The sequence below is a fragment of the Bos taurus genome, chromosome 15 (genome assembly GCF_002263795.3).
Source record: "Bos taurus isolate L1 Dominette 01449 registration number 42190680 breed Hereford chromosome 15, ARS-UCD2.0, whole genome shotgun sequence".
Taxonomy (NCBI): domain Eukaryota; kingdom Metazoa; phylum Chordata; class Mammalia; order Artiodactyla; family Bovidae; genus Bos; species Bos taurus.
The window spans coordinates 34445907-34460812 of record NC_037342.1 but is presented as its reverse complement, the minus strand read 5'-3'; the positions used below and the strand labels follow the sequence as shown (position 1 = coordinate 34460812).

Here is a 14906-nt window from a genome sequence, read left to right as displayed (position 1 = left end):
TGTTTTCAATTCTCTTAGATCTGTATTTACGCACAAGATGGGTAATTGTGACACTCAGGCTTTAGATCATTCTTGTGACTATAAGGAGGACAGGATGGAGGTGGCAAGGATGAAGACAGGGAAACCAGTTAAGGGATCAGTTAATGGATACGGTGAGAATAAACAAGGAACAAATTTAAGAAGTATTTAGGAGGTGAAAGTCAGCAGGCCTTGGTAGTAGGTCAGTAAAACTGATTTACACCCTTTTCCCCTTTCTGTAAACATGCCCCAGATTTTCTTACCTTTGAATCTTCGCTCATTTTGCAATGAATTTTCCTTTCTCTCCATCTCTTTCCTGCCCAAATTCTCTAAGGCAAAGTTAACAGGTTGCCTTTCTCTGATCTCTTCAGCTAGAAGTGTTCCCTCCCTTGTGTACATATCAAAACAGCCTTTGCATGCCACTTAGCACACTTTTCATATTTAAATCTTATATGTGTGTTTATATATACATGATTTACTTTTGCAGCTAGACTGTAGCTCCCCAAGGGCAGTTACAGGAATTTATTAATTCCAATACTTGATAAGATATTATTATAAATTCACTGATCAGCTGGGGGCTGTCTAAAGCAGTACACGGTCACATTTACACAGCTAATGAGTGATAGAAGCTAGATTAAACCCCTGGCCTGTACAACTCTAATGCAGACGTGCTCTTCTCCTCCCCTCCTAGGATCCTAGATGTCCATAAGAAGTCCTACTGCTCCAGACTTAGTAATGCTCCAACTCACGCCTGTACTGTATCACATTTTAATAGAAACTGCAGACACAGTCTTAACTGTAGCGTAATTCTTGGAAGAGCTCTCAATTTTAAGAATTCCAGACATGGGACAGATATTTTGGAGCCAATGAAATTGGACGCTCTTCAGTCACTTGGTATCAAGTCCACCAACATGAAGGTCTAATAACACTTCCTGAAACTCAGATTAATCAAGATCCTTATTTAGTCTAGAATAAGCACTTTCTCTAAAAAAGAAAAATAATATCCTTAACTTTTTAGTTTGTTTTAAATTATTTTCATGAAAATATTATATTTTTATATTTTATATTTTAAAAACTTACAGGATGGTCAGCATCCAGTTCAGATCCATACATCAGAACTCTGTTGGCACAATGGTCCAGGTCAGAAATCTTCTTTGGAAACCAAGGAACAGTTTCCATACCTGCAAAATACAAAAACCACTAACAGTTGAAGAAGAAGAAAGGCAATAAGAAAGAAGAAATTAAGGAAGTCACAAATGCATTTGGATTAGGCAATAAGAAAGAAGAAATTAAGGAAGTCACAAATGCATTTGGATGAGATTTTTTATTTTAGCTTGTACTTTGAGGCAAAATGTAAACAAGTAAGTTGTTCTAGTTCTAATAAATACATCTTATTCAAAATTTTTGAATTTAAAAATGTTTTGAGCCTTAACTTCCTAAGTCTTGGAGAAATTATGTATTTTAGTCACAGACCAAAAGTTCAAAACAGTTTAAGCTACAACTTTAGCTATCCTTAAAAAGTAGATAAGGATGAATTTTACAGATCAAGGTGCAAATTTATTAAAAACTCGTTTTTAAATTTAAATGTTTAAAACTCTGAATGTCTTTAAATGTAAATGCTTTTAAATTATTAAAAACTCTGAATGTGTGGCTCAGCTGGTAAAGAATCTGCCTCCAATGCGGGAGACCTGGGTTTGATACTTGGGTTGGGAAGATCCCCTGGAGAAGGAAAAGTCTGTCCACTCCAGTATTCTGACCTGGAGAATTCCATGGACTGTATAGTCCATGGGGTTGCAAAGAGTCTGACAGGACTAAGCAACTTTCACTTTCACTGAATGTTTATTTTTGTTGATTGGAAGTATCCTAGAGATAATATGGCACCCCACTCCAGTACTCTTGCCTGGAAAATCCCATGGGCAGAGGAGCCTAGTAGGCTGCAGTCCATGGGGTCGCTAAGGGTCGGACATGACTGAGCGACTTCACTTTCATTTTTCACTTTCATGCATTGGAGAAGGAAATGGCAACCCACTCCAGTGTTCTTGACTGGAGAATCCCAGGGACAGGGGAGCCTGGTGGGCTGCCATCTATGGGGTCGCACAGAGTTGGACACGACTGAAGCGACTTAGCAGCAGCAGCAGCAGCAGCAGAGATCATATATGTCTTTGCCACTTTGATCTTCTTGCCATCCCTCATATATGTAAGTCTTCCTAAAGCTCTTCTCCCTGGAATACCTATTCCACTCCCAGTCCTGCTCCACCTCATTTTCAGTTTTCCTGAGAATATCCTTCTCCTTCAAGACCCAAATCAAATAAGCCTTCCCTGACCCTGTGCTGCTCCTGCTGCTGCTAAGTTGCTTCAGTCGTGTCCGACTCCGTGCGACCCCATAGACCGCAGCCCACCCGGCTCCTCCACCCATGGGATTTTCCAGGTAAGAGTACTGGAGTGGGTTGCCATTGCCTTCTCCTCCCTGACCCTGTAGGTGGCGCTAATTCTCTATCTTCTGGGTTCTCGGGACTATGATTCTAATTCTCCAAAAGCTTTTACCATGTTTTACTGTAATGAAACCGTATATGGCTGTCTTACAGAAAAGAATTGGAATGACTCTAGGGTAAGATTATTTTTTTATATCCCCATTTCTTAGTAGAAATATCTGACACAAGCTACTGTTCCCTAAATATCAACTGAACAATTTAGCCTCTATAAAACTTATCATTTTATAGATGAGGTAACCAAAGTCCAGGGCTTCCCAAGTAAAGAATCTGCCTGCCAATACAGGGGACACAGGTTCGATCCCTGGGTCAGGAAGATCCCCTGGAGAAGAGAATGGCAACCCGCTCCAGTATTCTTGCCTGGAGAACTCCATGAACAGAGGAGCCTGTCGGGCTATAGTCCGTGGGGTCACAAATAGTTGGACACGACTGAAGCGACTTAGCACACATAGCCATACAAATACATTAACAGATGAATATCAGCGTTTATTACACCCCCAATCTTGTGACATAATCTGAAGGGATTATTTAAAATTGAGTACCATATACAAAATGTGACTGGTTTATTTGCTTGTGTTTTGCCCTAAGTAAACTACAAGGATTTTTTCACAATAGAGATTTTAGACTTTATCCTCGCTACTGAGCATCTGAAAACATACAGGGCTTTACTGCTTTTCCATTTGGTTTTGGTGGAAGTGAGAGCAAGGAAGAATGTTGTATTTCACATATAAAATATTTCATATCATAGTCATCAGTAATTGTCAACAGTTTCAGCAAATTTAAATATCCTTTAATATCTGCTAAGAATCTGCCCTGTAAGAGTTATTAAGTGCTCAGAGATTGTGAATTTGAGACTTGTAAAACCAAGAAATGCCTGACAATTTAAAAATTGAGATAACTAAATGGATTTCTAACTATTCTGAATTCTTTACCATACTCAAGGTTTCCTTTTCACTTCTCTCACCTTTGATAAAATGTTGCTTTATAATTTTTCTTTAGCACCTTGAGCAGTTACATTTTGTATCTTCTTTATTATCAGATTGTAAGCAATTTGAAGAGACAGTGTTTGATTTTTACTTTCATGCCTTTAAGATAAACATAAGATCAGACACATATATGATGCATTTAATCATCTGAGTAGCATTTTCACCTTTCAACTTACCGTCTTCCTTCACAGTAAAATTATCTGGTAGATTCACAGAGAGTATATTAGAATGAGACTTCAACAGATGAAAAATATCATTCAGTTGTTCTCTACTGATATCACAGTCAACAAAAATCTCAAATTCTGAGCTTCTTCTCTTTGATTTTCGGGACTCGATGTGTAACAGGTTCACATGCTTCTCCTGTGGAAAGAAGAAGATGAAGAGCATCCATGACTGCCTCAAATGGTTATAGTCTCTGAGTGAATTACTTTCATTACCGCTAAAAATCAATCTCATCATTTGTCATAGTAGCCAATGGGCGGAAAGTCCATTTTTAGTGCTGCCAACAGTAAAAAAAATTCCTCCTAAATTTTAGGTACTTTTTTTCAGTTTGAAAAATTCATCTCACCCTCCAGAAACTAATAAATGAAATGAACACCCACCAGGGAGTCCCCCAGATTTCCACAACTGATTAGCATTCAAATCAAAAGACCTAGTCTTCTAGATGAAAAGAACTCTTTGAAAATTCTCACAAATAAAGGCTAGCTTTTTAAAAAAGTTATCTTGGTGTCTAGTCCTTCAGAAACAAAAGTTTCCTTTGAAAAAATCCATTTACTAAAACTAGATGAACAGTTTGAACACAAAATGTTTAATACCTCCAGTCTCCTAGACTACAAACTCAAGTAACCAGCTGAATCAGATTGCTTCTTCTGATGTCTTCCCATGCCATCCTGAGCTGTGGGTGCCATATGTGTAAACCTGCTAGGGGAGGGTATCTTCTGTTACCAATTTGGGTGCTGAGGGAAAACCCTGGTGACATAACCATGAAACATAAGAACCAATCGCCCAACATCTAAAAAATGAGAAAGAATAGATGCCTTCCAATACTAACATGTCGAATCTAAATTAACTGCACGAACACCTGTGTAGCCAGGTAAGGGCAGTGAAGTATATGAAGAAAGACAAGACATACAAGAAGTTGACAATCTAGTTGGCTAACACATGAAAGACTAAGTGTGTGTGTGTGTGTGTGTGTGTGTGTGTGTGTGTGCACGCATGCACGCGCTCAGTCATGTCCAACTTTTTGTGGCTCCGTGGACTGTAGCCCGCCAGGATCCTCCTCTGTCCATGGAATTTTCCAGGCAAGAATACTGGAGCAGGTTGCCATTTCCTACTCCAGAGGATCTTCCCGACCCAGGGATCAAATCTTCATTTCTTATGTCTCCTGCATTGGCAGGTGGATTCTTTACCACTAGCGCCACCTATGGAGCCTGAAAGACTATGAAAATACAAATAGTTTGGCTTCAGGTGCAGAAGATGTTCAACAAAGGGAAAAAGCATCATGAGCTAGACAAAGTAGAAGCTTCTATGAAGTAGATAGGAACTGAGGCGAGTCTTAATAAACAGAAGCGGAGAAGTGGGATTCCAAACAAGAGGGACTTGTATGAGTAAAAGTAGGGATGAGATAATTATCAGGGAACATGAACTTGATAAATAACAATAGAGAGTGAGTGTCAGGGATGTTGGGAACTGGAATAGGCAGGGTTCATCCTGCAATGTACAATCTATCATGGAACCATAGAAGACAGTGAGCTACAAATACTGGAGCTGATCAGGAGCAAAGGAGAGTTTCACTGAATCTATTTCTTACAAATTTTATAATAAGAATGCATTCATAAATTTTTTTGAATGATTACTTGAACAAATGTAAAGCTATACATTATGTTTTTGGAGAAAAAGACACAAAATTTCAATACTTCCTAAATCAATCTAAAATTGAATGCTATTAAAATCAAAACATTGATGGAATATGGCAAGGAAATATAATCAAACAATTTAAAAGTCCATCCAGGAGAAAAATTTAGTCAAGAAGATCCAAGAAAATTCCAGTAAAGTTAAAGCAATAAGTGAGACATTCCCTATCAGATATTTCAATTACAGAAACAGAGGCACAGAGAGGTTAAGCAGTTTACCCAAAGGCACACAGTAAGTGTTCAAGCTGGAATTCAAAGTCAGGCTGTCCAAATCCACAGTCTATGCCCTTAAACACTATGTTGTAATATTGAACCAGGTACATAAAGAAATAAAAAGTCAGAATAATGGATAATATGGCTTTTCTCTGAGCAAGATTTACGTAATCTTAATAATGAAAACACTAAAGACTGATATAGCCAAAAATTGGGGCATAACTACACTGGGAAGGTGCGGGAAAGGGAAGTCGAGGAGGCCTCTACAAAAGGGAGTTGTGCCAAGGAAGCTAAATGTTTACTTCCACTGGAGGAAACCAATAGGTAATATCTACAAAGGGAAAAATCAAGAAATAGCAGCCGAATACACATATTGTTTGTAAATATGGAAGTTAATACTATACAATACAGTTAAAAGAGTTGAAAATGGTTGCCCCCTATAGGTTGAAAAAGTGAAAAAAGTGAAAGTCAAACCTGGGTCTCCTGCCCTGCAGACAGATTCTTTACCATCTGAGCCACCAGCGAAGCTCAGTGGATAGGAATCCGCCGGCTAATGCAGAGATCGCGAGTTCAATCCCTGGGTCAGTAAGATCCCCTGGAGAAGGGAAAGGCAACCCACGCCAGTATTCTTGCCTGGGAGAGGAGCCTGGCAGGCTACAGTCCATGGGGTCACAGAGGAGTCAAACACAACTTAGTGACTAGACAACAACGACAATCGTTTCTCTAACATAACTGTCCAGTGTTTGTCTTCTGCACTGGCTTGTGTGCACTGTGAGGACGGGCACTGGGTCTGCTCGGCTCCAGTCCACATCTCTGTGAGACAGACACTGGGTCTGCTCGGCTCCAGCCCACATCTCTGTATCCAGCAGGGCACTGTGCACTTAGCACTCAGTAAATATTCGTGTCCCAACTGGTTGACCCAATTTCCTTAAGACAGATTTATGAAAGTAAAACTACTGGGCCAAAATGTGTGAACACTTTAAGACTCACAATACTTATTGCCAGATTGTTTCCCTACACATCACATCAATTTTCCTTCACACCAAAGGTGTAGTTAAGTGCCAAATGCACTGAAGCTCTGATAGTAGGGAGTAGAATAATTGTAGAATCCTTGCTATTTTGCTGTATAAAAATATAATTTAACATATTAATGTCAAGGATATCATTAAAATCTGAATATTCATTTAGCTAAAATTAAAATTTGCTTCTTCAGAATCTATGAAGTAAATCTTTCTTTCCCCACTTCTTTATTACTTAAATAACAAATTGTTTCTATAAATTGTTTGTATCCATTTACTTTGCCAACAAAGGTCCATCTAGTCAAGGCTATGGTTTTTCCTGTGGTCATGTATGGATGTGAGAGTTCAACGGTGAAGAAGGCTGAGCGCCAAAGAATTGATGCTTTTGAACTGTGGAGTTGGAGAAGACTCTTGAGAGTCCCTTGGACTGCAAGGAAATCCAACCAGTCCATTCTGAAGGAGATCAGCCCTGGGATTTCTTTGGAAGGAATGATGCTGAAGCTGAAACTCCAGTACTTTGGCCACCTCATGTGAAGAGTTGACTCATTGGAAAAACCCTGATGCTGGGAGGGATTGGGGGCAGGAGGAGAAGGGGACAACAGAGGATGAGATGGCTGGATGGCATCACTGACTCAATGGACGTGAGTCTGAGTGAACTCCAGGAGTTGGTGATAGACAGGGAGGCCTGGCGTGCTGCGATTCATGGGGTCGCAAAGAGTCGGACACGACTGAGCAACTGATCTGATCTGATCTGATCTGATTGCCCACTTAATAGAACTGAGCAATATTTTAGAAATTTAAATACTTAAAACATTTCTGTAGTCCACCAATGATGAATTTACAAATAATCTTATAGACCCATTTCGTAAAAGTTTTATGCAAAAATATGGAGAGTATTTACCTGGAAGATTTTCAGTGCTTTTATAAGTCCTCCTACTTCATTCTTTAAGGAAAAAATAAGAGTTGCTCTTCCCCTTTCGAAGGAATGGTCTTTGTTTTCCTTATTGTCTTCAATCATGATCAGTTTGGTGTACTTCTCTAAAAACAAAGTATGAAAATAGAAAGACCTAAAAAAGAAAGTTGTGTGATGTAGGCAATGTTTGATAACACAGATATTTGAAACTCAGACAATATTTGATAACATTAACCAAGTTTTATTTTCCTCATCTGTAAAACATGAATGTACAGATACACTTTGCCAGGCCATAATGAGACCAAAATAAGCTAAAAGATAGCCTAGCATAGTACTCAGAATATAATAGGCATACAATACATGTTGGCAGTTTCCTTCTCTTTTTTTCTCCTAATCCAGTGCTTTCGGGGTGTGACTCAAGCCCGTGGGCTTCTTGCAGTCGTCCTGACTATTGTGGTCTGAACTGAGCGCTCTTCCTCCATGAGAGCCTACCTCCTCTCCCCCTACAATTTTAGCACTTTATTATACCGGATCTTTCTTGTTTTTTTAGTTTCAGATGTACAACTTAAGTGATTCAATGTTTTCATAGATTATATTCCATCTAAAGTTATCAAAAAATACTGACTATATTTTCTGTGCTGTATAATATATATATCCTTATAGCCTATTTATTTTATAGATAGTAATTTTTACTGTTAATCTCCTATGCTATTTTGCCCCTTCCTCCCCTCCTTTCCCACTGGTAACCGCCAGTTGTTCTCTATATCCGTAAGCCTGTTTCTGTTATTTTCATTAACTTGTTTCATATTTTAGATTCCACATGTAAATGATAATATACAGGACTTGTCTTTCTCTGACTTATTTCAGTAAGCATCATACCCTCAGGGTCCATCCATATTGCTGCAAATGGCAGAATTTCATTCTTTGTATGGCTAATATTCCATTGCGTGTGTATATATATTTATATATTGTTGTTCAGCTGCTAAATCATGTCCAACTCTCACAAGGCTCCTCTGTCCTTCACTATCTCCCAGAGTTTACTCAAATTCACGTCCATTGAATGCATGATGCCATCCAACCATCTCGTCCTCTGCTGCCCCCTCCTTTTGCATTCAATCATATATATATGCCTCTGTATCTTGGCTATTATAAATAGTGCTACTGTTAATATTGGGGTGTGTGTATCTTTTCAAAGTAGTGTTCTCATTTCTTTTGAGTGTAAGCCCAGGAGGAATTTCTGGATCACACAGTAGTTCTGTTTTTAGTTTTTTGCGGCACTTCCATACCGTTTTCCATAGTGGCTGCACCAATTTACATTCCCACCAACAGTGCAGAAGGGTTACCTTTTCTCCACATCTCACCATTTGTTAACTGTAGTCATACTGGGTCTTGAATGGCTTTCCTCAAAAGTGTCACTCATACATGGCTTCTAAAAAGACAGTAAACTCCTTCAGAACAGGGATAGGGCCTTTTATTTCTTTTGTAAATTCAAGAGCCTGGACAGCTCTGGACACAGGTGGACTAGATGGATAACTGCTAGCCCAGAGAATTTTGGTTCCAGGTAAGTATCTGCTTTCTCTCTGACTGTGGAATCCCCTAGGCCATGAGCCCTGAAGCCATTTTAGTATTGGCCTACAAGTGCCATATGATTATACAAACACATATATATTTGTGTATGTGTGTATGTGTGTGTATGTGTGTTGGGGAAGGTGAGAATAGTGTAGTAGATAGATGTAGGGTACAGTAACTTTGTACTGGTGACTCTCAATTGAGAAATACACAATTGAGAAATAAGATTTAGATTAGTAAATGAAAAGAGCATATTGAAGATTTATGGTTATTGGTTTTCTTTGGGTTATTAATTCTTCCTAATTGCCCAGTTTCACATCATTATTCTAGTGGAACTGGCATTTAACATTGACATAACCAATCTCACTGCCTTTTGCCACTTTGCATGCATTGTTCCAAGCCTGTGGAGCAGGTATCACAGGATAGCATGGGCTTAAATCCAGAGAGACTATGTTCCAGTCCCCGGCAGTTCAAACTTCACGAACTCGTGGAAGCCTTCCCTGACCTCCGCAAGTCAACCCCTAGTGTTGATTCTCATTGCACCAGACACTTCCTATTCATAACAACAGTCACATGCGCAGCTGTAGCTCACCTGTATATATGGTTGTTCTGTATTTACAACTAGCCTATGAGTTCCGTGGGGGGCAGGGATCATATATGCTTTTATTCACCATTGTTAGTACCTAGCACAGTCTCACGGAGAAGGCAATGGCACTCCACTCCAGTACTCTTGCCTGGAAAATCCCATGGACAAAGGAGCCTGGTGGGCTGCAGTCCATGGGGTCGCTAAGAGTCGAACACGACTGAGCGACTTCACTTTCACTTTTCACTTTCATGCATTGGAGAAGGAAATGGCAACCCACTCCAGTGTTCTTGCCTGGAGAATCCCAGGGATGGGGGAGCCTGATGGGCTGCCGTCTATGGGGTCACACAGAGTCGGACACGACTGAAGCGACTTAGCAGTAGCAGTAGCAGCACAGTCTCTGCACATAACAGGGACCGAATAGATGTCACAGAATGAATAAATAAATGAAAGACTGGTGACAGACATGGTCCCCACCCTCAGGAAACTATGAGTCTTAAATAGAAGAACAATGTGAAGGATAAGCACTGTAGCAGAGAACACAGATGGTAGTGATGGCAGTGGCTAGATTAATTTTTCCGCTATGTATTTAGAGGTGCTTCACTGAAGATGTGTTTGAATTCCTCTCCTAAAGAAAAAGAGAGGAAAGAGCCCATGAGGAGGTGAAAGATGACAGGTGACAGGTGAAAGACAACAGGAAGTGACCCAGTATTTCAGAGCACTGAGGGATCATGCAGGCACGGTAAGCGGGTCAGATCCTTCAAAAGGCTCTGTGCAGTTAATGCAGAGGAGTTTGGACTTGATCTTCTATGCCCATCCAGATACCCATCTCAGGTACCCATACAATGACCAGCCTGATGAAAGGCTAAATGAGAAAAGTTAGGACAAGGTAATTTTCCATTAAGCTAAATTCTTGGCTTTGAAATGCTTTCTATAGGCTGATGCAAAATGAGGGGCTTCATGAATTTCTGTCCTTCTGACCAGAGAACTTTGTAAGTTTTCTCTTTTGGCCATAATGCCCTTTTCAAAACCCATACTGTGTAACATTTGGGGGCACCTTATAAGAAGTAACCCTAAGAGCCCTATCTGGCTTGATAGAGGTTATAAAGTACCAAATAAAGCTCAGGAATTTCCAACTGTATGGTCATAAACAATAGTCTGATACTAAATTTGCCAATGGAGTACACTTTTCTGTTTCAGAATCCAGTCTTTGATACCTTTGAAATTTAGTTTTAAAAAATATTTATCAGGCAGATACTAAGTTGAAGGACTTCACATATAAGTTCAGAGAGTATGAAGATAAAGAATTTCCCATGCCATGATGACAAGATTCCATCCATTTTTAACAACCCAAGAGATGGGTAAGGAAACTGATACTTGTCAAATGCCTATATATATCATGCACTAATATTGTCCCATATAATTCTCATAAAAATCTTGGTGGAGAGACATAGGAATTATATTCATTTTATAAATGAGAAAACTGAAGCTTAGAGAAACTAACCTGTCCATGGTAACACAGCTAGAAATGTAAGAACACATATTGAAAACTGCCTATGAAAATGTGAATGCTAACGTATGTATCTGCTTTCACAAGAATTACCCTAAAAATGTGCAGAAACACAAAAAGTAGAGCAAAATTCCTAGGATCTAGTTGAAAGTTGATGTCTCAGATGAACTAGATATCTACCTTGGCATCTTCTCAACTATTTACACTGCAAAACAGTGAAGGAAATATCTAATCACTGGCCTAACATTTGTCAGTGTATGACCTTGGGCACACTACGTAACTTTTCTAATACAGCAAAGTAACCAAACAGTTAATCAGGACTCACAGCATTCAAAACTCCCTTACACATTTTAAACACATAATGTGACTTGGTATTCTGGTGTTTTCCCCAGAGAAGAAACTAAGCTACTTCAGTTACCCAAAAATATAAAATTCAAAATTTAACAAATACTTATCAAACCATTGAGATTAAAATCAAAACTGCTTAGATATTTCTAATTGTGTCAATTTATTCTCTGCAACTAAGACAATCTCTGTGTCAAATGCTTTAAAACCAAATGGCCAGTTAAACTTAATGATAATGTGGATTTTTTCTATGATTCAAATGATTACTAGTGGTAAAACAAATAAAATTTCAACCCAAGCACATTTACATGAATTAATTACTATAGTCAGTGTTAGGGCAGTAAAGATGAAAAAGACAAAGAAGACTATTTGCCTCAAAGGAATTCATAGATTTATTATGAGGGGGAGGAGGAGAGACAGACTTTCCAGCAAGGACAAATAGGCAGAAGAGAACAGTATACTGAGATCCGAGCTATGATACCTGAGAAGCACACCAAACCTCACCTACTTACCAACCCTGTGACCAATATCCCATGAGATTCTGAAGGTGTTGGAGATGGTTTGTGGCCCATCCCTAAGTCTCTGAGCAGAAAAGATTTATGGATGGGAAGCAAGACATCCAAAAAGGGATTTTCAGCTTCAAAGGAACTGACCATTTCTTAAGGTAAGCTTAATTATACACAGGAAATTCTGAATTGGTGGCTCTAGAGCTAAAAATTCAGGGATGGTCTCAGATTTGCATTCTTAGAGATGTGAAAACCTTTGGAAACAGTTCTTACGTGTCTAACCATCACTCAAAGACCATGCACTTTTTTTTTTTTTTCTCACAGAGTACTGGTGACTTTGTCCTATAGTATACAACTGCCAACAATAAGAGAGATATAAAATGACAAAGCAGATTTCTTTAATAAATCCAACTACAAATCCATGTAGACAAGTTATAATTTCTATGTGCATTAGTTTCCTTATATGCAAAATTGGATGGAGGCTAATTAGCCCCAAGTTTGTGGCTATAAGAAGAAGCAGTATAATACATGAAACTCTTAGAACAGATGCTGACCTAAACTAGTTCAGTTCAGTGCAATCGCTCAGTCGTGTCCGACTCTTTGCGACCCCATGAATCGCAGCACACCAGGCCTCCCTGTCCATCACCAACTCCCGGAGTTCGCTCAGACTCACGTCCATTGAGTCAGTGATGCCATCCAGCCATCTCATCCTCTGTCGTCCCCTTCTCCTCCTGCCCCCAATCCCTCCCAGCATCAGGGTCTTTTCCAATGAGTCAACTCTTCGCATGAGGTGGCCAAAGTACTGGAGTTTCAGCCTCAGCATCATTCCTTCCAAAGAAATCCCAGGGCTGATCTCCTTCAGAATGGACTGGTTGGATCTCCTTGCAGTCCAAGGGACTCTCAAGAGTCTTCTCCAACACCACAGTTCAAAAGCATTAATTCTTTGGCGCTCAGCCTTCTTCACAGTCCAACTCTCACATCCATACATGACCACAGGAAAAACCATAGCCTTGACTAGACGGACCTTTGTTGGCAAAGTAATGTCTCTGCTTTTGAATATGCTGTCTAGGTTGGTCATAACTTTCCTTCCAAGGAGTAAGCGTCTTTTAATTTCATGGCTGCAGTCACCATCTGCAGTTGATTTTGGAGCCCAAAATAATAAAGTCTGACACTGTTTCCACTGTTTCCCCATCTAGTTCCCAGGAAGTGATGGGACCAGATGCCATGATCTTCGTTTTCTGAATGTTGAACTTTAAGCCAAATTTTTCACTCTCCACTTTCACTTTCATCAAGAGGCTTTTTAGTTCCTCTTCACTTTCTGCCATAAGGGTGGTGTCATCTGCATATCTGAGGTTACTGACGTTTCTCCCGGCAATCTTGATTCCAGCTTGTGCTTCTTCCAGTCCAGCGTTTCTCATGATGTACTCTGCATATAAGTTCAATAAGCATGGTGACAATATACAGCCTTAACGAACTCCTTTTCCTATTTGGAACCAGTCTGTTGTTCCATGTCCAGTTCTAACTGTTGCTTCCTGACCTGCATACAAATTTCTCAGGAGGCAGATCAGGTGGTCTGGTATTCCCATCTCTTTCAGAATTTTCCACAGTTGATTGTGATCCACACAGTCAAAGGCTTTGGCATAGTCAATAAAGCAGAAATAGATGTTTTTCTGGAACTCTCTTGCTTTTTCCATGATCCAGCGGATGTTGGCAATGTGATCTCTGTACTTAGTAAATATTAGCTCTAACAATGGGAAGTGCATCCCACATTTTCCAGTCTTTCAAAAAAAATGTTAAACATAACAAAATTGATATTCTAAACTTCCCTGGCTATAAACTTTTCTTTCCCTGGGAATTAAGCATTTCACAAGATAGTTATAAAGCTACTTCTTATCATAGAAAGCACATGGAAAAATTGGCATAAAATTTAAGTATTCTTTTGTCTTAAGGTGTTTTTCAGTTTTATTTGTTTATTTGCTATGAAACCCCTAAGTGTATTAAGTTCCAAATCTCAAGTGAATAATTTAGCAATTCTTTTGCAAACAAACAGATGAAGACTCCAAAGTACAATTTACTGGGTCAGTCTATATTTACTGAGTCCCCATTTTCCCTCATATTATCACCGTAACATGCTGAAGTAACAGCATTCTGAAAATATAAGTTATTTCCTGGTCTACCATTGTTTTTATAATATAAGCAAACTTTAACAACAAGCAAGGAACAGAAAACAGGAAAGAAAAATGATGTTTTTGCCAGTCAGTGGTAACACCAACAGAATTTCAGATCTCCTGATAGTTCATCCTTCAACAATCCCTCAGAGCTTAGAATGCAACTCTTCATATCAAACTGTATCAAGATTTTCTTTCACATTTCAAAACTGACCCTTAACCTCCTGTGGCAGGAGCCACTGTAAGAAGGTACTAATGGTCATAGCTAATCCATCATTTTGGGCTTCATAATTCTTTCTTTTCTCCCTGGTTCTGAAATGGATCTAGTGTTGCCTAATGCGTGGGGATAGAGGAAGGTGAAGGCTACATTAATTGAATATTTATGACAGGTAAGGCATTTTGTATACTGAGATTTGGAAATATTCCTATCCCTCTTGTTAAGTCAATATAAGAATGAAGTTTCTCAAAAGGGACTTCTGCTAAGAAACTAGAAGAAAAGAGTTCTCCCCACTCCCCAGCTCCCACCCCAAAATCAACTTAAAAGCATAGGGCTTTGACCTTTATAAAATTTGGCCACAGCTGGGCCTGATAGAACTTATGAAGCATTTTTTTCTGTCTTTATTGTTCCTCCCAAACCCCTTTCAGAACCTCAACATTTTCCCCTTGTCACTTTT

At 39.3% G+C, this 14906-nt stretch overlaps 1 protein-coding gene across 2 annotated transcripts in view; it reads right to left on the bottom strand.

Annotated features, from left to right (window-relative positions):
- The window catches only part of TPH1 (tryptophan hydroxylase 1), a 32540-nt gene that overhangs the window by 15740 nt on the left and 1894 nt on the right, over positions 1-14906 (bottom strand). The window contains exons 2-4 of one of the 2 annotated variants that reach the window (XM_005216077.5): positions 7540-7705; positions 3670-3853; positions 1099-1199 (exon numbers count right to left, since the gene is read on the bottom strand). In XM_005216077.5, the coding sequence (XP_005216134.1) occupies positions 1099-1199; positions 3670-3853; positions 7540-7656 (402 nt within the window). In that variant the 5' untranslated portion in view covers positions 7657-7705. The remainder of the gene's footprint in view (positions 1-1098; positions 1200-3669; positions 3854-7539; positions 7706-14906) is intronic. The other variant, XM_002693039.6, reaches the window with a different exon arrangement.